Source organism: Odontesthes bonariensis, chromosome 8 (genome assembly GCF_027942865.1).
Source record: "Odontesthes bonariensis isolate fOdoBon6 chromosome 8, fOdoBon6.hap1, whole genome shotgun sequence".
In the NCBI taxonomy this organism is placed as follows: domain Eukaryota; kingdom Metazoa; phylum Chordata; class Actinopteri; order Atheriniformes; family Atherinopsidae; genus Odontesthes; species Odontesthes bonariensis.
In genome coordinates, this window is record NC_134513.1 from 3629239 (window position 1) to 3652769 (window position 23531).

Here is a 23531-nt window from a genome sequence, read left to right on the forward strand (position 1 = left end):
AAACACACAAATATTTAAGACCCATGCAATCTGAATTTAAGACAATTTAATACTTTTTAAGGTCTTATTTTCAGGAAAATCGATTTACGACTTTTTAAGACTTTTTAAGGACCCGCGGCCACCCTGTGGATATCGGGGTGAACTCTGGCCTTTCCAAAATAAGGTCTTCGCTGTGAGGGGCAGTTTCTAGATGATGTCGAGTCTGCTTCCAAAAGTCCCCTGAGCATTTTTCTAAGAATTCTTTTAATCTTGTTCTTTTCGGACAAACTGTGACACCTTCGTGAGTAACTGCCAAGTTATGGTTTTTGTTTCTCCATTTGTCTTTTACAAAGGGAAAGCAAAAAGTAGAGAGATTATTTTCCTTAAACTAAGTGGAGAAGTGAAGCTTGGGCTGAGGAGGAAATAATAGTCTTTCTCTGACATCAGTTTGTACCACGTTAGATTTATGAGGATACAAATTGTTTCCAATCCTCATTAAAACCGCCACAGATTATCTTCAGACAAGGTCTCACAGGAGTTACCAGGACTCCTGGTCAACTTGAAGTCCTTCGATTTAATTAAAATCAATCAAACTGTTCCAGCAGACATGCAGTTCTCTGGGAATTTGTTCAATATCTATGAAGCATTGAAGCTAAAAGCAGCTTCAAGTTTATTTAGAACTGAAGAAAATCTGTTCCAGATGACCCACGACGCCATGAAGAAGAGATGTGAAATGTATTTCAGCCCTAAACCATTTAAAGCTTCATAAAACCAACAGCAGCATTTTCCAATCAACTCTGAAAACAGACCGAGGCTTCAGAAGTGGTGCGATACGATCCACAATTCTGGTCTGGGAGCTTGATGACAGCATTCTCAATCAGCTGCAGCCGTCTGATCGATCATTTAGGGAAGATAATACATACAAACTACAGTAATCAAGTCTACTAAAGATGAATGCAGGACCCAGCCTCCTAAATCATTCTAAGATGCTGTGATTTCATCTCCACTCAGATCTGAGTCCATAATTACACCCAGATTTCTGACTTGGGTTAAGATCTTGAACATTAAAGAAGGAGCTTGAGCTCAGATATTCAAAGACAACCATCTCTTTGTTTAACTGAAGGAATTTCTGGAACATCCAGCTGCAGCACTTGTATGACATTTCAGGTTGGAAACAAATAGCCTGCGGGGCGCAATCACAGATTAAAAACAGCAGATCACACAGTGTTCGTATGAATAGATATAGGATGGCACTTCAGCGGTGCCTCCACATGAATCCCAGATAGAAAGCCATTGTTTCCCCTCTCAGCTGAAACAGTAATCTGTCTTGGACCGCCTCACAAACAGACCAAGATAAGGGGTGTGTGGGGGGGGGGGGGCTATTGCAGTAATGTCAGTCTTCAACCAAACGGATAAACCTGGATGGCAGGCTTTTTGCTCAAGATAAGGATGTTAAAGCCAAAGATCTGCGAGAAGAATGAAGAAAGAATCTAAACAGCTACACTTTAAAGCTAAGCTAACTGATGCTAACTGTAGTTCTGCATGCTTTAATCTCTTTAAAAACTGTGGAATGAGCTCCCTCTTCATATCCGCCTGGCTCCCACCTTAGCTGTTTTTAAAACAGATCTTAAAACCCATCTTTATGCCCAGGCTTTTATTTCTTTATGATCCTAGTCTTTTAATCTCATCTGAGTCTTATCTATTTATTTTTAACCCCTTCTCTTTTATCCTTCTTATGTTTTGACATTCTTGTTGCCTTCTGTTATTCCATTAGTTTAGCTTTACTTTATTGTAACTTTTTTATTGTGTGTTTTATGGGTGTCTTCTAGTCTTATTGTCTGTGTTGTTCATGTTCCTCAAGGCGTTCCTGTTAGGCCTTCCTGTTAGCACTTTGGTCAGCTGTTATTGTTGTTTTAAAAGTGCATTATAAATAAACTTTGACTTGACTTGACTTGACTTTAGCTAATGTCACGGAAGTTTTGGCCTTTATGTGTGCGGGTGGGCAAAGTTTTTTGCGGGTTATGTAACCGTGGGCTCCCGGACTGAGCGGGGTGTGGCGTTCCAGACAAACCTGCCACAAATCATTGTCGTGTTTCATCTCATCAGCGCTTTGAAGCGTGAGGCGCCAGCAGGAGAAGCGAGATAATTCAGCTAAATTCTGCAAGGGAAATTACAACTGTGTGGAAGCAGGTGCGTGGAAAATTACCCCCTCCCACCTCAGGCACAAACAGGACAGCAGACAAAAGCACGTATGCCAAAACGCCCGTACACCTGTACATAAAACACTGAAGCAGCTTTCTTTTTGTTTTCGTGCGTCTTTCAGATGCACAAATCCTCAGTGACACAGATCCACGCATGATCCCGCCACAATGCAGCGAGCAAGCAGGCAGAAGGTAATTTTCTTTCTGTTTGTTCGACAGAGGAAAGGGGAGGGGAAGGTAGGAGTCGAGTGTGAAGGGGGGAGTGGGGTGTAAATCTAACATACAGGCCCCGTGGCAGAGCCCCCAGGATCAAATTCAATTCTGGCAAGATACACATTAAGCCCCGTCAATCACAGAAGTGTCCTTGGAATGTGGCAGAATGGCGATGAGAGCAGCAGGGGAGTCTCTTCCACGATAGCAGGGATGAACCCTCTTAAATCTGTTCAGGCACAAACGAACACTCACATCATCCTGTAGGGTCTCCACACGGAGCTCCACTTGCATATACCGACACGGAACTGCATTTGCTTTCAATAAAATTACATTTCCCCTTCCTCAGGCTGTGTGTAGATGAAGTTTAAGCATCATTACACCATCCAAAAATATTATACAACAGCTATACTGGGCTGTGGCTCAGACCTCCTCCAAAGCAGATACTCGTTTCCTAAGCTACCTATGAGTTATATCATCTTTTGTTCCATTTAAAGTTTTTCTTTTTGCATTCAATGTCTGCATAAAAACAAAGACAATAAACCAAAAAAAACAGCACTAAACTGATTTAGCATCACGGTCTTAGAGCAATGAAACAAAAGGGACAGTTACCAAACTAAATACATGGGGTGGAGCCTAAAAACGTACACTGCATTACAAAAACATGACTCCACTGCAGGTGTGGTGTGGTTTTTCAGCCCGCAGGTTTGTATGTTCTGCTGAAACATCACATTTCACACAAGTCCTACAAGCACAGTATCAAAAAAGAACCCAATTTACACAAAAATATTCAACAAATACTTCATTGTATAATTGTAAATTAATTTTGTAGGATTAAAAGGTGATTTGACATTGAAACTTTTTCCATCAGTGGGACTGTAATCAGGTGTTTTAGAGGGGTAAGATACCCGTTTTCTTTTTGGGATCAAGCAATAGTGGTTGTGTATTTGGATTGGTCAAGGACTATATGTGCAGAAGAAATGGAAAGTGTCGGGGGCAAAATCAAGGTAGATTTAAGAGTCGCTCAGAGAAATTTGTTGATGCTCTTAAGCATGGAAAAGGGAACAAAACCATTTTTAAAGTCAAACAGACTTCATAGAAGTGAAAGAGGATGTGGACTGCCAATAAACGCCCTAGTAGCAGTTGACCAACAGAAATCCCTCCAACGACCAAGAGTAGCTGTTAAGCGTCTCTAACTTTGACTTATGTTGATAAATCCACCATCAGGACAAAACTGAACAAGAATAGTTTGTAAATAGGCAGGAAAGCCTTTGGAAAAAGAAGTTTTATGGACAGATAACAAAAGAAAAAAACTTAACTGAGGAGTGTTTTTGGAAAGAGGAAACTAGAGACTAAAACACAGTGGTGGTAGTGTCATGATCTGGGCCCCATTTTGCTGCATCTGACACATCACAGAACGATGAACTCTGGATCTTACCTAAAAATCTGTCCATGAAATGAATGCTAAGGAGAAATTTGCTCGTACAGAAAGACATTTATCCATGACCATTAAACCGTTTTTCCAACACAGAAAACGGTTAAATGGCCATTAAAATGTAAAGGGCCGTGTATACTCTCGCAGCAGTGTGTCGCAGTGAGCTTGTCGCAGACACGACGCAGTTATTTTTGATTTATGCCCAATTTTGAAGCGCGGTCTGCGCTATGTTAATCCCACGCCACAACGCAAGAGGGACAATCACTAACAAGCTAGGATTGTGGGTGTGGTGGGTGGCGTGTTTCTCTTCCAGTTACGGAGGTCATTCAACAACAATGGCGACTGGACGAATGCGCACTTTGATTGAGATGCAGCTGATCGATCTAGAAATAGAAGAAATATTGCTACTACTGGAGCTGGCAGAGAGGGAAAGAATCGTCACGGTTAGCATGCTTAGCGTCACCATTAGCCGGTTAGCAAACCGGAAATACGCATAGTGTAGAGCGGATGTAGAGTTGACCAATCAGAGGCCTCCTTTCTCTCCTCCCTGCGACGATATCTGCGGCACTGTCTGCGTTGAGTTACAATTTTGGGGAGGCGCACCAGAGTGTCTGCGTAAGGGGGGGGCATGTCTGCGTTAACTGCGACACACACGCAGACGACCTGGTTTCCGACCATAAACCGCCCTTAATGTTTTGATAGTCTTCATCAAACAGACACATTGTGGGCATATCTATCAGTATCAACGAGTGAATGGGCTAAAATTTCTTCAATTTAACCTCACTTATATGTCAATGTATGTTTTTGATTCATATTTGTATCCGATTTCTCCTTTTAGGATGTGTGAGGTCTCATTTATGCAGAAATTGAAAGAAAAACCTAAAAACTACTGTATCATACAACACCAAAAATCCCCATCCTCTATCTTATTTCACTCTGAGCAGACAGGAAAATGGCATGCTGTGTGACTCGCAGCTTGAGTTAATTCGGGCTGCAGTGGAAGCGACAGTTAGCCTATTTACTTTTATTCTGGACTTGTGCTAATTATCTTAACTACACAAGTAATTATCTTTCACATCAAAGGACCTTGCTCTGAGCCCTGCTGATCCCCCCCCCCACCCCCCACCCCCCACACACACACAAACACACAAACACACACACAACCAGCCAGCCCCCGACATACACCACCATCATCACGTTTTCCGGAGCCAGCTGAATCATGACATTAGCGGATAATTAGACGATCGCCTGACTGGGTTTGATGAGGGCGACATGTGACGACGAGGAGACGTCTGCCAGCTCGAGGATCCAGAGAGTTATCAGACCCAGATTTAACGGCAACTTTTAAATATCACATGTTCAGCTGCAGCCTGCATTTTACAGATTGACAACCTTCTTTGGCATCATCCGCACAGAGCGGAGCAGTTTCTGATCAGACTCCACTCTGATCAATTGAATAATGTAGCTGCCATTTTGATTGTTGCCCAAAGGCCATGACCTCAAAGCAGAGCTTCGTGACTGGGAATTTACAGTCCATATCTGTGTGCATATGCTTTTACTCCCTTCATCTGCTACATCCGCCAATGCCTCTGGGCTCCTGTTTCTGCAAACAGGCAATAATCAGGTCATCTGGCATCAGGCGCGAATCCTTCATTAACTGTATAACGGTAATCTCTGCAGAAAACACGTGACTGCAGAGGAAGATTTTCACGAACCGCATTTAAATTCCTTTGAAGTTGTTTGTTTTGCTCACCTTGGAAACACACTATTTCTACTTCTCCTCTGTGGTGAGAAGTAAACGCACCCCATAAATATTTATCTACCTTGGGCCTGTGCTATTCTGGCCCAGCGTTTTCAACGTATCCACTGGAGATCGGGCCTATCAGGGACCCGCCACGAGAGAGACGGAAAAAGAGGAAGAGAGGGAGGAAAAAAGAGAAAAAAAGAAAAAGGATCATATTTTTGAGTGCGTTCCAAAATGGAAAGTGGATGGTTTGTGAGATGTTTAATGCAGGAGGATCGGGCCACGGTTCAGAGTCACCTCACACACCTTCGAACTTTCACTCACACGAGTCTCGGCTGCATTTTTTAAGAGTTTCGGCTCACGTGGGAAGGTTCTTTTTTGGTCTAAACTTTTGGGTGAAAACATGAAAAGATGACTCAACGCGATGCTCCTCGATACAATTCAGCTGGTATTTAAATCCAAAGAACTAAAGCGTGGATTGATGGGTATGTATATATTAATAAAGAGCTGAAATACACTCAGTACAGTTTGCACAATGACACAATAAATTCAACCGCTCACAAAAACATACTCATGGTAAGGTTAGATACTGAAAGTGGACATGAAGTGATGGCTTTGAGCTTTAATTCTGGGGAGTTTCAGCCCTTTAATATGTAAAACCCTCTTTTTTAGGCACTTGTATGCATCTGATTATGAATCAACTTTTGGTTTCTTAGAGTCATCTGTAAAAAGATTGCCTTTCCAGATCTTAGAGCTCCTTTGACCTGATGTTGCAGGTTCACAACAACAGCTTCGGACTCCAGATAGTAAATAATGAATATTGGAAAACTGAACGTACACACAGCTATGAACAGTGGAGTATGCATCTGTGTGGGAGCGATCCCGGTGACACCTCCATGCAGGCGGGTTGGATTATACATCCAGGGCCCTATCACACGCACACACTCACCTGTTAACTGCTCCACAGGCTTCCGTAGCATCCGAGCCCTCCACCTGGATGTCATTGCCGCCCGCAGCACCCTAATGAGAGCCCCTAAACTCAGTCAAAGTCATCTGATGACACTGATGTGGGGAGATTGATATTCACGCTTGACTTGGCGTCCTCTCCACTTGACTGCTGTGTTTACCTCCCCACACAATTAGTATCTGTTGAAGACAGACAGACAGAGAGGGGATGTAGACAGGGGTATGCTGTGTGTCTGTGTGACTACATTAACTCCAATTGTTTATGAAGATGGGAGATGTCTTTCAAACTGGCTTGAAGGTGGCTTTCAATTCCACAGAAGCATTACTAGCTCATTTAATCCTCATAAAGCCGCTTTACCTCTCCGAATGTTGTAAATAAAAGTTGTATTGGCTTAAGTAAAATGCATATTTCAACAGATTTCTGCCAATTGTGCATCAGAGATGTGCTTTGGCCTGTTAGTACGCACTCACCATTGACGCCAAAAAGGCTAACTTGAGGTTTAACACCTGCTCACACAGCGCAGGTGCCTCTCCGTTGACTCATTTTCACCTGGAAATTAGCATATAAACAAATTAAATACTAAAGAGGGCAATCGTCTGCCCACTCTCTGTGATAAAATAGCATTATTGTGGGGTTTGAGGTGGTTGGTTGACTGGCAATAGCAGACGTTTGGCCTGGGTGAGGCATCAAATCAACGGCCAACCCTTCCAACGGATTTAGCAATAATTGACATTCTATCTTATCAACACAAAAAAAGGGTTTTCACACTGAATGTAAATGCCTACCTGAGAGGAGGAATGTGCAGGGCTGAAGAGGGCAGGTGGACACTCAGGTGGCTGGGTTTATTAACGACGTCTTGGCAAACATGGAAGAGATATTGTCGAGTGGAGCAACAGCGCCTCCGTGTTGACAGAAACAAAATGGCGGCCTTTTTCCTGGGTAACGGTTGGGGAACAAACGGTCCTGTTAGCTCGAGACCAACCGCGACGTACTTCTTCTTCGTTAATGCTTTAATTGGACAGACAATGTTGTATTTCAACCTACAACGTTTATTTTTAGGGTATATTTTCAGTTGTAACTGTGAAAACAACTTTTTTTTTAGTCTATTATTCACAACTGAAGGAGTCACTTGATTCGCCATTTTGCACCTTGCCTGCTTTTAAACGTTTGGATCAATAAACACAGTGAAAGGGGTTGATAAATCTGTCTGTGATTCTTTTTGTAGAACAGTTTAATACACTGCTCATCTCAAAACTAATGTAGATGGAGAAGAAGAGAAGCTATGCTTACTCAATTATCCTTTAGCAGACTAATAATCCCATCCATTGGTAAAGGAGACAGAATCGAGGAGAGGCCACTAATGGAGGACCAGAACCTCAATTTGAGTTGATTAACAATTATTTTTACATGTCATTAAAGTACAAAAATATCCAAAATGACTACTTCTTTCACTCCGTTTCTAAAATTTTAGCCAACTCTATGGAGTGGATTAATTCTGAGGTCAGGAAGCAAGCAGAAGACCTAAAGTAATTCACACAAAAATACCTTAAATGTCCACACAGCTTCAAACACAACCACTTACTGAGTCAGAACACAGCTATATAGACTATAATTGTGTTAGTCCTCTATCTGGTTGTTTTACTTCTGTTAGACGACCAACAATCTTGCTCCAACATGATCCATTTTAAGGGCTTTAGGCAATACTTTAGTGCTTAAACTAAATTTAACACTTCTTAATCATCTTTAGACTGAATTTGATCTGCTGAAACTCAATAATTACACCTATCAGTCCCCATCAGCATTGCAGCATGCCAGATAAAGAAAGGAAAACAAGCACAAATGTTAATATTTGTATTTTAATTTTTGCTTTGCTACAAAAAAGTCCCAGCAATATCTTTTGACCCCATTAAAAAAAAACAAAAAAACACTTAGGTACAAAATGAGGTTTACCAAAAACTACCCAGAAAAAATAGGGAATCGTATAAAAATGAAATGCTTTGAAGTCTACAGCTACAAAAAAAGTTAGAAAAAGGGCTACTTAAAAAAAAAAAGGCAAGTATCCACCACAAAATGTGCCATTTTACAACAATCGGCTTGTAAGTCTGTCCTCTAATATAAAGTAACGGAAATACTTTACAATAATATCGCAGGCACATCTCCTCACAGCTACGGCAAAACGAAAGTAACAGTCAAAGTATCACATAAAAATACACTTCACTTTTTTTTCTTTTTTGGCAACAATTTCTCACATCAACAAGGAAAAAAAAAAGAAACAAAAAGAAAAATCGGCAAAAACTTCCAGGTAGCAACATTTTTGGTTTTTTGGGGGGAAACATACTGTATACTGTGTATTCAAATGATATAAATATATATGAACAAAAATAGACTAAAACTTATCAATACAAAGGATTAATGCAAAATAAAAGCTTACAGTATAAACTTTAATAACTTAAACAATAAAAAAAGGAATACTTTCATACTTTTCAGGGAAAAAAAAAGAAAAACATAAACCTCGAGCCCTCTTTTACTTATTTCATCTTTTCTTCTTGATCATACAGCACTCACACCCTCATGTCAAGAAGTATAAATACTCAGAAAAAAGCTGAACAAATACCCATGTTTGTCCAAACTACAAAATAAGTTAGTGTCAGGCAACTATACAGATTATATACAGTTTAAATACAAAGGAGGGGATTAGTAAATTAGGTCGATTTGAGAACGTAAATGTGATCCCAGCTGAGGTTGCATTTTTTTATTTAATTTTTTTAAAGAGATTCAAGCTGGAAAACTTCTCAGCCTAAATTCAACAGTTGGTGTCCCGACACCCCTGACAGACTCACTAAGGCTACCAAAACATCAGGAAATTGGTCATTCACACGTTTGCCTTGAAAGGATAAAGTAGAAGTGGCCGTCGCGGTGGTTGGAGTGAGCGCTGGCGGCAGAGACAAATGGAGGCTTCTCTCGGCACAGTCACAAGCCTGGAGGCGGAGGGGGAAAACAGACACATTCACTCCTGACGCCACCTGGTTCGGCAGGTGCCCAGTAAACATTTCAGTCTCCTGAAAGGGGGATGAGGTGGGCGACGGGTGTTGCGATGCCATTTTGGAACGGTTGAGGTAAAAATCTGCATGTGAGGGTGGAGAGTTGGTCGTCGTGGTCAGTCCACGTCGCTGAGGTCGCTGACCGGCTCGTCCTGCACAATGCTCAGGTGGTTCATGGCACGGCTGAAGGCGATCTGCACAGCCTTACGGATGCTGGACGTGCGTCCTTCCATCATTTTGATCTTGTCGATGGTCTTGTCTATCCCAAGAGGTACCATCTTGGATCTAGGAAGCCACTGCCTGCAGGGATAACAAACATCACTGGAATAGCAGCTAGAACACGAGCCAAAACTTATTCTTACACGAGCATTATTTCTAAAGAGCGAGTGTCTAAATGTTTGTTTTTTTAGAGATAAACATTTATCAATCCCAAAAAAATGTGTTCAGCCAGTTAAAAAGTAGGACTATGACTATGAAAAACATCTGCTCATCTTTAATTTGATGGCTGCAACATGTGGACAGGGGCAACGAAAGGCTGGAAATAAAGAAATGATCCTACAAATAAACAGCTGCAGGAACATGTTGCAAAGACTTGGCTTAGTAACATGATTGGGTGTAAAAAGAGCTCCTTAAAGAGGCAGAGTCTCTTAAAGTAAAGATGGGGAGAGGTTCAGCAATCTGATAAACACAAGTCTAGGAAATGTTATTCTAACTTTAAATATTCCACCATCTGTTTATCGACAATATTGGACTCTCTGCATTAAAAACAGACTTGATTCTGTCCTGGAAATCCCTGCAGGGGCTCAGGAACACTTCTCCAGCTCACCGAAACGTCCACACATGCAGGTTAAAGCTCCGCTGGGCAAAGAAGAAGCCGCATGTGAACACGATCCAGCAACTCTGCCGTCTTTCTATGGACCAAAGCTCGTTTAAAATGGACTGAGGCAGAGTGGGAAACTGTTCTGTGGTCTAATGAGAGGAGGGACCATCTGGCCTGTTGCTCGGTTACTCAAGATGAGCCAATATCTTCAATGGAACAGCTAAATGTCTCACTGTCAACATTTATTTATAAGCTGCAGCTCTCTGCTTTTCTTTACATCTTAGACTGAATCCCATGGAGGTTGGATTTCACTTCAGACGCCCTTCTATTACAGCCGAAAACCTGCTTTGTCCATAAAATACTTCAGGCAATGTTAAATAAATTGCTTGTTTGGTTAAGAATCAATGTCCAACGTTCATCCTCACAGAAAAGAGAGAAAAGCAGCACATCTTATTTAATTTGCTATGACGAGACGTAATAAATAAATCAGCGACTTAACAAACCGATTATTTCAAAGGAACGCTTGTTTCTATTTTCGACCGTGCAAACGCACACACACAGGGGACAGCTCGGTGTGCTAATTAATTACTGATCCATATCAGAGATCTATTTATATATGAATGTATATTGACTCGTCTGACATCCTTTCACAACATTTTGATGGGAGTTCAGGGGAAAATATCAAGTGCCTCTTGAGGCGAGAGCCATTTGTTGTCTCTTGACAATTGATGTTTCGCAGCCAGAGGAGAATAATGATCAGCTGACGAAGGGCTGACAGCTTTACCCTTGTAGAAGCTCGTGTCAGCTTAAATCACTCTGGCAGACGGCACTCACCAGCTGCGCTTGTTGTCGAAGAAGAGGACGAGGTAGAGTTTCTCTTCGGCCTTGTACTGCATCTGCTCTCCGATGCGGAGCACGTCCATGGGCGGAATGGGAATCGACACCCCGTTGTGCTGGCAACCAACACGTGGCATGTGGGGGTCGACGATCTGCCCGCAGCAGGGGAGGCAAAAAAAAAGGCGAGTTACACGTGTGTGTTTGCACGGCGAGCATGCATACATGTAGTAAAGCAAATCTAGTAGTCAGAGGATTCCTTTTTCTCATTTCCCATTCAAGCAGAGATCAAATTGCTGGTTTAGAGTGAAAGGCTGCCACCTAGAGGACAAACTGAACACTCAAAAAAAAAAAAAAAAAAAAAAAAAAAGGCAGGCAATCTGTTCACTTGCCTCCTAAGGGAACAACTGTAATCAAACTACTGCTAGAACCTGTTGAACAAGACTGTTCCAATTAAGTTTCAGTGTCCCAAACTCAAAAAAGTGGCATTAAAACGTCAGAGTAAAAAGACTCTGCCGCACACACTCACCAAGGCAGGGTAGGAAGGGTATCCACTACATTTGGCCCAAACTAGCTTAAGGGGTTCCAATGCAACTGTTGCAGCGCTAGCAGGCATCCAAATATTGCTGTTGCCAACCTCTATGGGAGCGGGAACAACAAACAAGTTATGCTTGTGTTTACACACACAGAAACACATTTCAAAAGCCGTGCTGTAAGTGCAGGATCACACAGCAAATCAGGGTGGGAAATTAACTTACAGAGCCACAGTGAAAGACGGATATTAAAATTCACCGGCCACTTTGACCATTTACGCAGCCAAATGTGAGCTTTAGACCGCAGGAGGGCGTCCAGATGCTGACTGGTTCTGTGCCATGGTGGCAGGGAGAGCACAAAGACACACCAGTCACTGCCAAAACTCACATGGACTTGGCTTGAAGCTGCTGTTAAATTTCCAACCCTGCTTTTTATGCATGTATGAGTACCAGATGTCCACAAGTTGTGTTAAGTTCAAAGTTTTCCCATTAGTTTAACAGATACTACATGCTTTTCATAGCTTAAATGAACCTGCGGACATCTGTGCAAAGCTAGTTAGTTCATTACTTACTGCTTATACTGAATAAAACAAACTACAATCAGGTTTGTACTTGGCAAATATGCGGTTTTCATCAAATCCCTCATCAGCAATAAGGCATCCTTTAGCTGACATGCCTTTCAGTCACCTCTGAATGTGAGTTTTACTGTTTACCTGCAGCGATGCGCGCAGCTTTTGCAAAGTTCCCCGTTTCGATACAGGCGATTAATTCGCTCTTATCGTCCACAGTGTTTCTCCGGACCAAAGCGGGTTTTCCCTTTCCACATTTTGGAAGACTGAGAATGGTGCTGAAAGCGGAAAAAAAAAAAAACAGGCACAACTTTAACGTCCGTGTTTGTGGTGCCGTGAGGCTGGAACAGGATGTGTTGCCATGTGCCGGCGTGCTGGTCAGACCGCTGACAGAACAGGACAAACAGAGCGAACACTAAACATTTATGTTACCCGGTGCTTCCCGGCAGGCTGCTGCAGGAGGATATGGAGGACTCAGAGGCACAGCGTCTCCTTGGCTCCACGGGCCTGCTGCTTCGACCGGTCTGTTCTCGCTCCTTCTCCTCCTCCAGAAAACCTCTCGACAGGCCTGAGAAAGAGCAAAGCGGAGACGCAAATCCAATTACAAAAAGAACACAACAGTCTGATCCAAAAGCTGCACTCTGAACTCCAGCAGCTGCTGTCACAGGAAATGATGGTGGTGGTCCAGCTCCGGCTCGTGTGGGCCGATCTCTGAGCTGTTAGAAAACCTGAGAAGGTATGCCATGTTGGAGGCTGTGTGGCTCCACTGCTGCTAACCACTACCACATATTCTGGGATTGTCCCACAGTAAAAGTCTTCTGGAGGGATGTCCAGGCCTCTTTAAGCAGTCTTTAACATACAAATACCCCTGAGTTTTGATGTCCTATACCTGGGTCACGTTCCTTTTTTGAAAATGTAGGAGAGCGATAAAGCTGCTACAAATACTCTTGGTAGCAAGTAGGAAAACAATTACAAGAAGATGGTTAAGCCCGACTCAGCCTACCTTAAATTACTGGTTTGGAATTACTCTGGAGATATTTAGGATGGAAAAATTGACCTACCAAATAAGTATCCAAAAGGACAAATTTTATCAAATCTGGAACAACTGGATTTCATTCATTGCCCCCACGAAAGCAGACTTCATTAGAGGTAATATTGCTTTGTAATTTACTCATTTTATCTGTGACTGATTATCGATGTTTATCTCTAAGACAGCAGCGGCAGGGAACCCCTCCCCCATGTTTTCTGTCCATAGTTTTGTAACCGTTCTTCCTTCCATTAAGTTATATCAGAATTCTCTATAAGTGAACTTGTGAGCCTCCTCTGGCTCTCCTTATCTTGGGCAATTTATCGACACGGGCTTTAAACGGTTAACTGTGTTTCCACCGATGCTACTCCTGTGCAGGTCTCTATGTTATCATAGGAGAATGGGTTCTGCATGGGACAATCAAAGTCTGACCCACAATCTGAGACTGTACGCTCCATGGTCTCATATGCCCCGATGAACTGTGAACTCATGTTCTGGATTTAAAACAAGAAAAACTGGAATGTCATATGTTTTTAACTTGACTAGTGAAGTCATGCAGATGTATTCTCATGTCCATTCCAAATAGACATACAATTTAAAAAATAAAAAAAAAAGAAGAGGAGTAAACGAGTGTCTGTTGTTGCTTGGTGCAGCAACTGTACGGACATTAAGGGTGGGCAAAAAAAATCTATTCATGTACATATGGCGATTTTTTTATGGGATGATTTTAAAAATCGATTTTTCTCCCCTGAATCGATTATAGATATATTACCCTTGTCCTGTCCAGCATTATGGCAGCAGAATTGTAATCTGAATACCGTTTATGTTAAACACATTTGCTATGCCAAGGGAAGCTTTATCGATTATATTACATCATATCCGTGTCCAGATAAACTTCATCAATTCATCACATTAAGTTATGTTAAAACTAGCCCACATTTGTGCTGTGTGGACATTTCAACTCATTTTGTAACTGTAAACTTTAAAAAATGCCTCTTTTTGTCTCAGTTGAAATAAATGTCAGCTGCTGGACTGACTGACACAGACTGATGTGCGTTGTTTATGGAAACGACATTCATTCTAGAAGTGTATGATTCAACTTGTTTGTTTTTTTAAGGAGGAAGAAAATTGCAATTACTGATTATATCGAATCGCAATTATCAAGATTCGTGATACAAATCGAATCGTGACCAAAGCACATCGTCCCACCCCTAACGGACATGTGAAGCCGTTTAGTCAGAGCCTCGAACAAATGAAAGCAGGAAACTCTTCAGGTGACTAATGTGGTGAAAACACTTTTCAGAGTCATAGACAGCTAACTCAAAGCCAGCTGCGTTTTCTCTGCACGCCTCTTACCGGTGTCGAGTCTTTTCACGGGAGACTCTCCCCCCTCCGCCCGCTCCGCCTCTCCTTCTCCACCCTCCTCGTCCCCGTCTCGGCCGTCGCCGTGCTTCCTCTTCTTGCTGTGCAGCAGCGTCTCCAGCCGCGGAATGACCACCGACAGGAAGGATTTGGAGCCCAGCTGCGTGCCGTCCTCATCCTCCTCCTCCTCGCCCTCTTTTCTGTCGACCCCGTCGGGCTCCTCCTCTTCGCTCCTCGGGAGCTTGTGCGGGCTGGCCGTCTTCGACTTGCGGAAGAGCACGGAGGTCCGGCGGTTAACCGTGCCCGTGGGCTCCGCCAGCGTGGACGTGGCCACCACGCTCACGTCTCCGTCCAACAAGGCGTTCTGGAGGTTGTCACGCGAGTGGCCGTTGAGGCGCGGGGCGGAGGAGATCAGGTCTGGCATTTCGCCGTCCAGCTTAACGCGCTTGCTGCGAGTCTTGTCTTCGCAGTCTGGGGCGGCGTCGATCGGTTTGAGGGTGGGGGGCCCGGGGTCTGTGTCCGTGTGGATGAGGGGAGGCATGGCGTCCGACGGCTCCAGCTTAGGAGGAAGAGACTTGTCTCCTGTGGAGGTGGAGACCATAAAAGAGGACAAAAATCAATGATTTCGATGAAATACCCAGCATTCATTCAGTGTGATTTCTGTAGAACATCAACAATTCAACCACAGATATCAGCAGAATAGGGAAAAAAGATGCCACTTTGTACCATTAGTACATTGTAGTATTTAGGCTGTGTTCGAAACCGCCTACATCTCCTAATACTCCTGCTTCTCCTACTAACTTTAACTTTTTTTAAGTTCCCGGATGCATACTAGATTCTCTGAAATGTTGGGTATGCATCATGAGGTTACTACTCACACTCAAACTACCCAAGATGCAACGTAACGTGACGTCGCCGATCGTCATTTCCTGTCAAAACGGCAGTTTCAAGCTAGCTACAACGAGGGTAGGTTCACTTCCTGTTTTCAAAACAAAAGCACCAATTGTATGGTAACGGCTTTCCCTGTGATAAAAGGCAACGGCTATTTTATTTTGTGAAAATAACCGGAAGTGCGTTGCTCACTGCGGCTAGCTTTAGTAGCGCCGAATTCGTGGGAACAAAATTGTAAACAGCCGGTATTTTGTCAGGTTTTCAACACGTTGGGGATCTAAACGACTACTTTCTCGCCTGAAAATGTTTCAAATGTTGCTAAAGTTTACAGAGTTTAGAGCTTAAGAGCAATCAGCTTCAGGCCGGCTGATTTCAGCTCGGGCAGGAGCGAAATGCATTGTGGGTAAACGCTCTGCATACTGTCTGATCCATGAGTATGCAAGTATGCGCTTTCAAACACAGCCAATGTCAGAAGTCCTTACTTTCACCTCTAACCATGAAACTGTGCTCAGCAACAAAGATACAAAATGAAAACATGGGTCTTTCGACAGCTTTTTGGGGGTAAAGACCCTGAAATCTGACGCAGCAGTTGCATTATTCTCTTCTTGACTGAGTAAAAAGCTCAGCTTCTACATAAAAATGCCAACTCGCTGCATGAATGCGTTGCTGAGCTGCTTCTGCTAACCGGCTTCGTCTTTTTCTTGGCAACTAAACATGAAATGTCGTCCATTTAAAAAGGCAAACATGTGACCGCATCCAGTAAAAGTCATTACTTCCACACTTTGGTCACGTTTTGGCAACAATCCTGACACTCCAGCAGTCATCATAAAGGTGAAACCAAGCAGTGTTCAGTGTACACTGGGGCATGTTTATAAGAGAAATATGACTTTTTCTTTCTTTTTTCCCCCGACTCGCTCGTTTTAATTCTTCTTCCTCTAAGTCAGACACAATCGATCTGTATTATGAGCGTGTTTACAAAGGTTAGCAGGGTCTGAAGGAGGTTTTATTTCAATCACATCTCCACTGTTTTTCTAAATCTATCTGCATTATTATACTGCTTTTTTTTTTTTTTTTTTGATTTGATTTGATTTGATTTCAGATGTTCAAGGGAGATCAACAGCCTCCAAGTCAACAAAACAAAATCATATAAGCAAAATCCCACTTAACACACCTGAAAAGGAGTGGGAAGAAGCATAGCTTATTGAATCCCACCCCTACACATTCAAAATATAATACATATTACTTGTACGCACCTCCATGTAAAATCAAAACTATACCATACATGTTATACATGCATATCCAAATAATACAAAAAGAAAGAGATAGAGAGAAAAACAAGAAAAAAAATAATAATAATAATTAAAAAAAAAAATAATAATAAAAATCACAGCATGTTTTCACTCGTGTATCTCTGAAAAACGGTCTGTTTATACATTGCATTGGAAGTATGAACCTCCCAGACCCCTCAGCTCATCTGGATCCGGTCTTCTATCAGTTCCCAGAGTCAGAACCAGACATGGAGGAGCTGCATTCAGCTTCTATGCTCCACATGTCTGGAACAAACTCCCACAAAGCCTCAGATCAGCTGAAACACTCAGTGTGTTTAAGTCCAGGCTGAAGACACACCTATTTTCAGCTGCATCTGAATAAAGCTCCAAAGCTCAGTACGTTATTTTTTATCAGTTACATTGAAGAATAACTTTTTATTCGTTTCATGTGTTCCATACAAGTCTAGATATCTGCTCCAGGTGGAACAACTAGTGTAGAAAAAAACGGGATTTATCATCCCAGTAAATAATCCCCATAATGTAAAACTGCTGGTGGTTATCAAACCAAACTTTCTCAAGTTCAAAGAACCCAAAAACAAAAGACAGATGTTATCTTCACAACAGTTTAAGGTGTTATAGTCGTCTTATGAGACTGTACCGTCTGACCTTTAACCCTAATGCCTGATGGGGGACATTTTTCTCCACTTGGGGTGAACTCCCTCCTCTAATTTCACAATGGAAATAGTGATACTCATCATATTTGGTCCAGTTGTGCATTTTTGACAATTTTCATATACAATTATTCATTGTGTAGAAAAAAAACTCCTTAATTTCTGAAAAGGGACATTTTTGTCCCCTTTTAATACAACCTAAAAACATCATATGTTAATATTATTTCCATTTTTTTTTCATAAATCTTTTCTTCCACTTCAGTTCTGATCATAACCACCAAGTTTTCAATTATTTTCAAAAAATAACCCTTTAAATACCAGTGTATATGAGGTAAACACCAATTTCTGTTAAAAAACACACACAAAAACTGCTGTAATTTCAATGTATGCAATGCAAAGTTAAATATTCTATGGGGGGTTATTAGGTCTGGATTATGTCATTGATGAGCTACAACATCAGTTTTTACAGCTTTTTAGTTTTTCTGCAATGGCAGATTACAGAAACGGCTCCCATAGACATCCTTTTAAAAGGGGACAAAAATGTCCCCTTTCAGAAATTAAGGTATGAGGGTTAATATGTGTGAGGCAATTAAGAGGTTGTTGTTAGCTTCGTTAGAGGGGACCATAGTGTGTCTTCTGAGTAAGGTCAGTCTGACCTATGATTCAGGATGTTAAGGACGTGTGATATCCGTTACAATCACAGTCTCAGGATCTTTCTAAGAGGCTTTAATGCCTCTCTGGAGTGACTTGTCCAACTTACCCTCATCATCTGGGATGTGCCCATTGGACTTCAGCCTGTCCTCTCGCGGTTTACCCAGGTCTGGGATGGAGGGAGCCGACGAAGCCGACGCCAACGAGGAGGCAGAGCAGTGATGGTGCGAGGGCAGGACTTTCTTGAGGCTGATTTCGCTGCGCACATCGTTGATGGTCTTTTTGAGCAGCTTGAGGCGTTTGCTTCGGGAGGGACTGGACTTCATGGCACAGGTCAGATCAAACTTCTCCAGGAGCTGCTGCAGCTGCTTGTCCAGAGACAGCTTCTCCCGATTGGCTGGCACCAGCAAGCGATCCACTAAAGAGACGATTAACACAGCGAGGAGGTCAGCACGTTTGATTTGAGATGCTTTCAGTAGCGGTGACTCATTACACGAGCTGGTTTTCGCTCCGTTTCTTACCGTCTTCCCAAGAGAAGGCCGACCCCGCTTTGAGTTCAGGGGCCTCAGCCAGATGCATGCCGCTCTCTGTGTCGAAGCCGATTTTTTCCACATCCCGTCGGGCCTTTCGGAGCAACACCCCGCCCTGGTCTCTGAGCCGAACGGCGGCCCGGTAAAAATAGGTGTCCTTTGAGTTGTATTTCATGCAGTTATCAATAATCAGGTTGAAGTCGGCCTCAAACTGGTCAAAGTTGTTATAGCCCTGGGCATCAATGCGCTGTCGCATAGCGGAGAAGTCCATGGGGTGCTTAATGTGGTCGAGGTAGTCGGGCACCTGCATTACACATGATAACACTTAATAAATACTTAAACAAGTCTCATAAAACTGAAGAAGATCACAGATATGTAACAAAGCAGTGAGATAAAAACTGCGCCCAACGTGGGGCTCGAACCCACGACCCTGAGATTAAGAGTCTCATGCTCTACCGACTGAGCTAGCCGGGCTTGTGTGTGGGTGAACTCTTTGCCCGTCTTAGTTTCACCATCTATCTGTGGACTCTGATCTCAGATGACACATTCCACACAGAAGGAAGCGACGCCGTTTACACGAGGAGGCGGCAGCTCTGATTTATAACCTGAGCGGCTGCGGCTGGAGAAAAGATAAATGTGTGTCGACACGTGGTAACAGGTGAGGCTGGGATCATTCGCCCTGTGAAAGCAGCAGTTTTTAAGGCCCATTTTCACTGAGTATTAAGCAAGAGGTCGACTGGAGTTTAAGGACGATAGTTCTTTCCCAGTTTTAGTACAATTCAAGTTCTTTTTGCATAACTCGCATGGAAAACCCAATTGAAGATTGCATGAGTAAGACTTTTAACAGCTTTTAACAGGTTTCTCTGCAGTTTTAGAAGAACACAATCGCAAATAAAGGATTAAGTTTAAAGTTTGCAATTCTTCAGATAATCATTTATGACCCAATTCATTACATTAAACAACGCCGACATGATCTGTAGGACTTGAATATGTCTCATCAGCAGATTCACTGTGCTGAAGTTGCCATAACAACAAGAGGAAGCGGCACAAACACAACAGCTTCCAACTTTAAATGAATACAACTGTCTCTCAGGCTAAATTCCAACACATTTCAATCCACAAGAAACAGGACATTTTGCAGCATTTAGGCACAGCGTTCACACTTAAACAGAATATGCGTCCGCGGTAGATCACCTCGTTGATGTCGACAGGCTGGGTGAAGATCCTGGCCTGGTCTTTAGCTTGGAGCTGATCCAGGAGAGCTCTGAGCAAAATACTGAAGGGCGTCAGCTGCATCTCCAGAAGCGTCTCCTGGAGTTTGATCTACAACACACAACCCAGAAGAAAACAAACAACGAGAAAAATCAGGCATTTTCACTCAGAATCCAGGACCAGTCACGACTCCGACTCTCTGTCCTACCTCTTCCCTCTTTAGCTTCTCTCTCTTGCGGATTAGCTCCAGCAGCAGTCGGGCTCTCTCCAGGTCATGCCGGAGGCGGTGCCACTCCTTCAGCTGCTCCTTTAAGGACCTGCTTTCCTCCTCCTTCTGCCTCTAAAAACAAAAACATCGCATGCGTGGTGGAAAATTGTCCGATTACAAATCAAGAAGCGGATCTATCTGTGCAGATAGTACCACTACGTTACAGCACAGGCATCTGTATTTACAGCTGTAGGTTAGCATGTGGCACAGAGAGAATCCGTGTTAACACACACACGACTGACATGTTAACACATGTTAACATTGGAAAGCTGTTGAGTGACGGATGAACACACCGGCTGCGTGTTCTTCTGTGACTGCAGGCTCGTCTGCAGGCGTCTGATCAGAGGCTGCCCATTCCTGGATTTCCTCTTCAGTGTCCAGTAATTCAGGACCAGGTCCACGAATGCTTTCTTCTTCTGTATCGACACCTGGTTCAGGATGGTTTGTAACCTGGGCAACAAGCATGAGGAGAGAAGAGCCACTCAGAGAGATACCAAGAACACTATAACATCCTGAATATCCCCCACAGATTAAAGGCCAGAACTGCCACGACTAAATGTTCTATGAAGAGAGGAAAATCTAGAATCAGAAAGTATCTCCCATAATTCAGTTAGTAAGCGTACCTGTGAGCAGGAAACGTAGGCACAACTACCGGAGCTGCAGCCTCACTCTCATCTTCAGACTCAGGCTTCTTGCTCTTACTCTTCTTTTTCTGTTTTCCTTTCGGCTGACCCTTTTCGTCCCCCCTCCCTTTATCGCCCCTCTTGCAAAGCCCGTTCCTCGGTGTGGCATCGTCATAGATGGACAGCGGCCGCCTCACGCAGCCGTTGGGCGTGTGGACGCCACAGTACGCCGTCTTCTTCACGGAGAAGGTGGACTCCCCCGTTTCGGTGACCTCTTTGATGGGCTCCATCTTCATGAAGAGGCCCGCCTTTTGGGCGCAGCTGACGTGGAAGGCGGTGTAACAGTTGGCTTTGTGGCACTGGATGCAGGCCCCGACGCCCTTCTCCTTGCAGATGTAGCAGGTGAGCTTCCAGCGGGCCGGAGGAATGTGACTGACACCGTCGATGGGTTCTATGAAGGTGGTATTGGAGAAGCCGACCTCCGGCACCCACAGGGCGCACACCACGTGGCCCCAGCGGTCATCGTCCGTCTTTTTCACCGCTCCGCCCTTGTTGGGGCAGAGTATACAATGTGCCTGCTGGGTGGAGGAGTGGAGGCAGTGTCTGCAGTGCCACTGGCCCTCAGGAATGTAGGGCACGCCGTAACACTCTTGGTGCACGGCCACGTTGCACATGTCACAGAACAGGATGGCGTTGCTGTTGTGGCACTCCCCGTCCATGCAGATGCAGCAGACGGCGTCCTCGTCGATGGGCGTCTGCTTCTCACTGGCCTGATCCAGACTCTCCAGGTGCAGTTCTTTCTCAAAGCGGTCGATCAGGAACTCAAAGACGTTGTGAGACACCGAACTGACCCCCTCGGCTCGACGTTTTTCGTTGACCAAATCCAGCCAGGCGTAATCTTCCTCGTCCATGTCGTATTCCGTCTCCTCATCGAGCTCTTCCTCCGTCTTATCCGCGTACTTAAAATAAGCAGCCGGGCGCTTAGGGACCGCTGGAAGGTTGTATTCCACAGTTCGGAACTTGGGGTCTGGAAGCTTTGGGCCAACATGGCCGCTGGTGTGATGCCCGCCTCCCTCTCCGTGGCTGGCGATGCCGAGTGCAGCATTTCTCTTCTCCTGGTTGTTTTTTAGTCTCACCGACCTCAGGAGGACCTGCTGCTGGGGTCTGTCAGCGTTCTCCTTTTTGCTGGTGGACTCCACCATCTCCTGAACCATGGGGTCATCGTCCGACACCACGTCCAGCCGGTCGTATATGCTGAGCCGGTGGAGGTGGCCGTCCAGCTCGAACTCCACCATTCGCTGCGCCTGGGCATAAGTCAGGATCTGCTTGTTCGGGGAGGGCTTGATAGGAGACGGCGGCCTCTGCGGCACCGCAGGCCGGTGCTGCCGAGATTTCTTCTTCATCTTGACGCTCCGTGTTGCTGTGGACGCAAAAGCAGGGGCGAAAAGTAAGTTAAACCAAGGATAAACTGCATTTTCCAATTGAAGCTCTATTTAAGGAGTCAAAATAGATTCATAGTTACAGTATTTTGGACACAACTCAATAGTAGAACAAACATACAATTACAGTGAGACACCTTATATTCAATCTAAATATAAACACAATTGTAACCTGTAAGTAAGACAGAAAACAGAATGTTTTCAAATAATAACATAAATCATAGCTGGTTACTAAGATGCGCTTTCCCACTGACAACCGAGCTAAGCTAATTAAATGCCATGTTCTCTGAGGCAAAACCCATAAAAAGTGTGTTCTTCACTCGTTTGCATGCATTATACAGCACTTTAATAACTTTAAAGTCCTGACAGACTGTAAAAAAAAGCAGCTCAAACATCTGTTATTTTAGTAAACTGTAACGTGGGGGATTTGTCAATGACCTGAGACATTTAAATGCGGTGGGAGGCGGCCACACTGGGCAAACAGAACAGGACCGCGCAGGAGTAAACAGTTGCCCATTTCGTTTAGAGAAGCTTCAAACTCACACTCAAAGTCGCCCCAAGGTGCTAACAATAACATTAGCTAACCGGCTAACTAGCAAGAGAAGCTAAACGGAGCTAAATGGCGTCAAACAAAACATAGGCTCACTAAAACAACGCTTGGGAATTCATACCTAATGTGTTGCTTGCAGCAAACGCAAACTTTTAAAAACATGACTCCTAAAAGGCGAATAAAGCCAAAGCACGTACCTGGGTTAAAATAACAGTTTTGCTAGTAGCTAGCCAGCAGCGTTACAAAGCAACGGCGCTACACGGCCTGTCGAAGGGTTCCGATTCTGTGCAAAATGTTGGCATCCAGCGAGCTGTTCATATATCAGAAAGAAGCCTGCTTGGTGCCTGCGGAAGCTCCGACTCTGGATTGTGCAGAGAAGACACGACAGTGTGCTTTGAGGGCCATTCAAAGGCTGGAGTTAGCTAGCCGCAGCCGTGCAGAGGCAGGCAGGAGCAGCAGCATCCCCCAACACAACAATGCGTTTAACCAGCAGACAACTCCCACCCGTACGCACAACTCAACGTGTGACGCTGGAGGTCATGTTTGCGAGTCGTAGATTTCGCACCAAAGAGTCCATCTGTCATAGAATCAATGCATTTTCCCTCTGACGGTTCCTGCTAGCTGTACACAAACAAAGCTCCATATGAAGCGCAGTGTGTGTGGAAGTTTTTCTGTGCCATCAGAGTTTGAATACGAATTTCTAATG

The 23531-nt window shown here is 43.8% G+C and overlaps 1 protein-coding gene and 1 non-coding gene across 4 annotated transcripts; both read right to left on the reverse strand.

Annotated features, from left to right (window-relative positions):
• Positions 1 to 8388: 8388 nt before the first annotated feature.
• brd1a (bromodomain containing 1a) lies at positions 8389 to 23514 on the reverse strand. 3 transcript variants are annotated; one of them, XM_075471323.1, is made up of 13 exons: positions 23023 to 23513; positions 20837 to 22256; positions 20507 to 20663; positions 20154 to 20285; positions 19928 to 20056; positions 18725 to 19037; positions 18313 to 18621; positions 14717 to 15304; positions 12766 to 12901; positions 12478 to 12611; positions 11761 to 11870; positions 11232 to 11386; positions 8389 to 9877 (listed from the first exon to the last, which is right to left on the reverse strand). In XM_075471323.1, exons 2-13 carry the CDS (start codon positions 22237 to 22239, stop codon positions 9694 to 9696), a joined length of 3750 nt encoding a protein of 1249 aa, XP_075327438.1. In that variant the 5' UTR covers positions 22240 to 22256; positions 23023 to 23513; the 3' UTR covers positions 8389 to 9693. The 3 variants fall into 3 exon arrangements, with proteins under 3 accessions (XP_075327438.1, XP_075327440.1, XP_075327439.1); XM_075471325.1 differs by lacking the exon at positions 11761 to 11870 and having other exon boundaries at positions 9781 to 9877; positions 23023 to 23514; XM_075471324.1 differs by lacking the exon at positions 11761 to 11870 and having other exon boundaries at positions 9784 to 11386; positions 23023 to 23514.
• On the reverse strand, positions 19135 to 19207 carry trnak-cuu (transfer RNA lysine (anticodon CUU)). The gene has a single exon. It is a non-coding gene; the product is annotated as a tRNA-Lys (tRNA).
• Positions 23515 to 23531: the final 17 nt, after the last annotated feature.

Excerpts from the sequence above, each read along its gene's own strand:
- brd1a (XM_075471323.1), bottom strand. The coding sequence starts at position 22,239 with ATGAAGAAGAAATCTCGGCAGCACCGGCCTGCGGTGCCGCAGAGGCCG. Across the intron at positions 19,038-19,927 it reads AGCCTGTCGACATCAACGAG|GTGCCCGACTACCTCGACCA; the intron begins GTGATCTACCGC and ends TGTGTAATGCAG. Across the intron at positions 18,622-18,724 it reads GGCCTTCTCTTGGGAAGACG|TGGATCGCTTGCTGGTGCCA; the intron begins GTAAGAAACGGA and ends TCGTCTCTTTAG.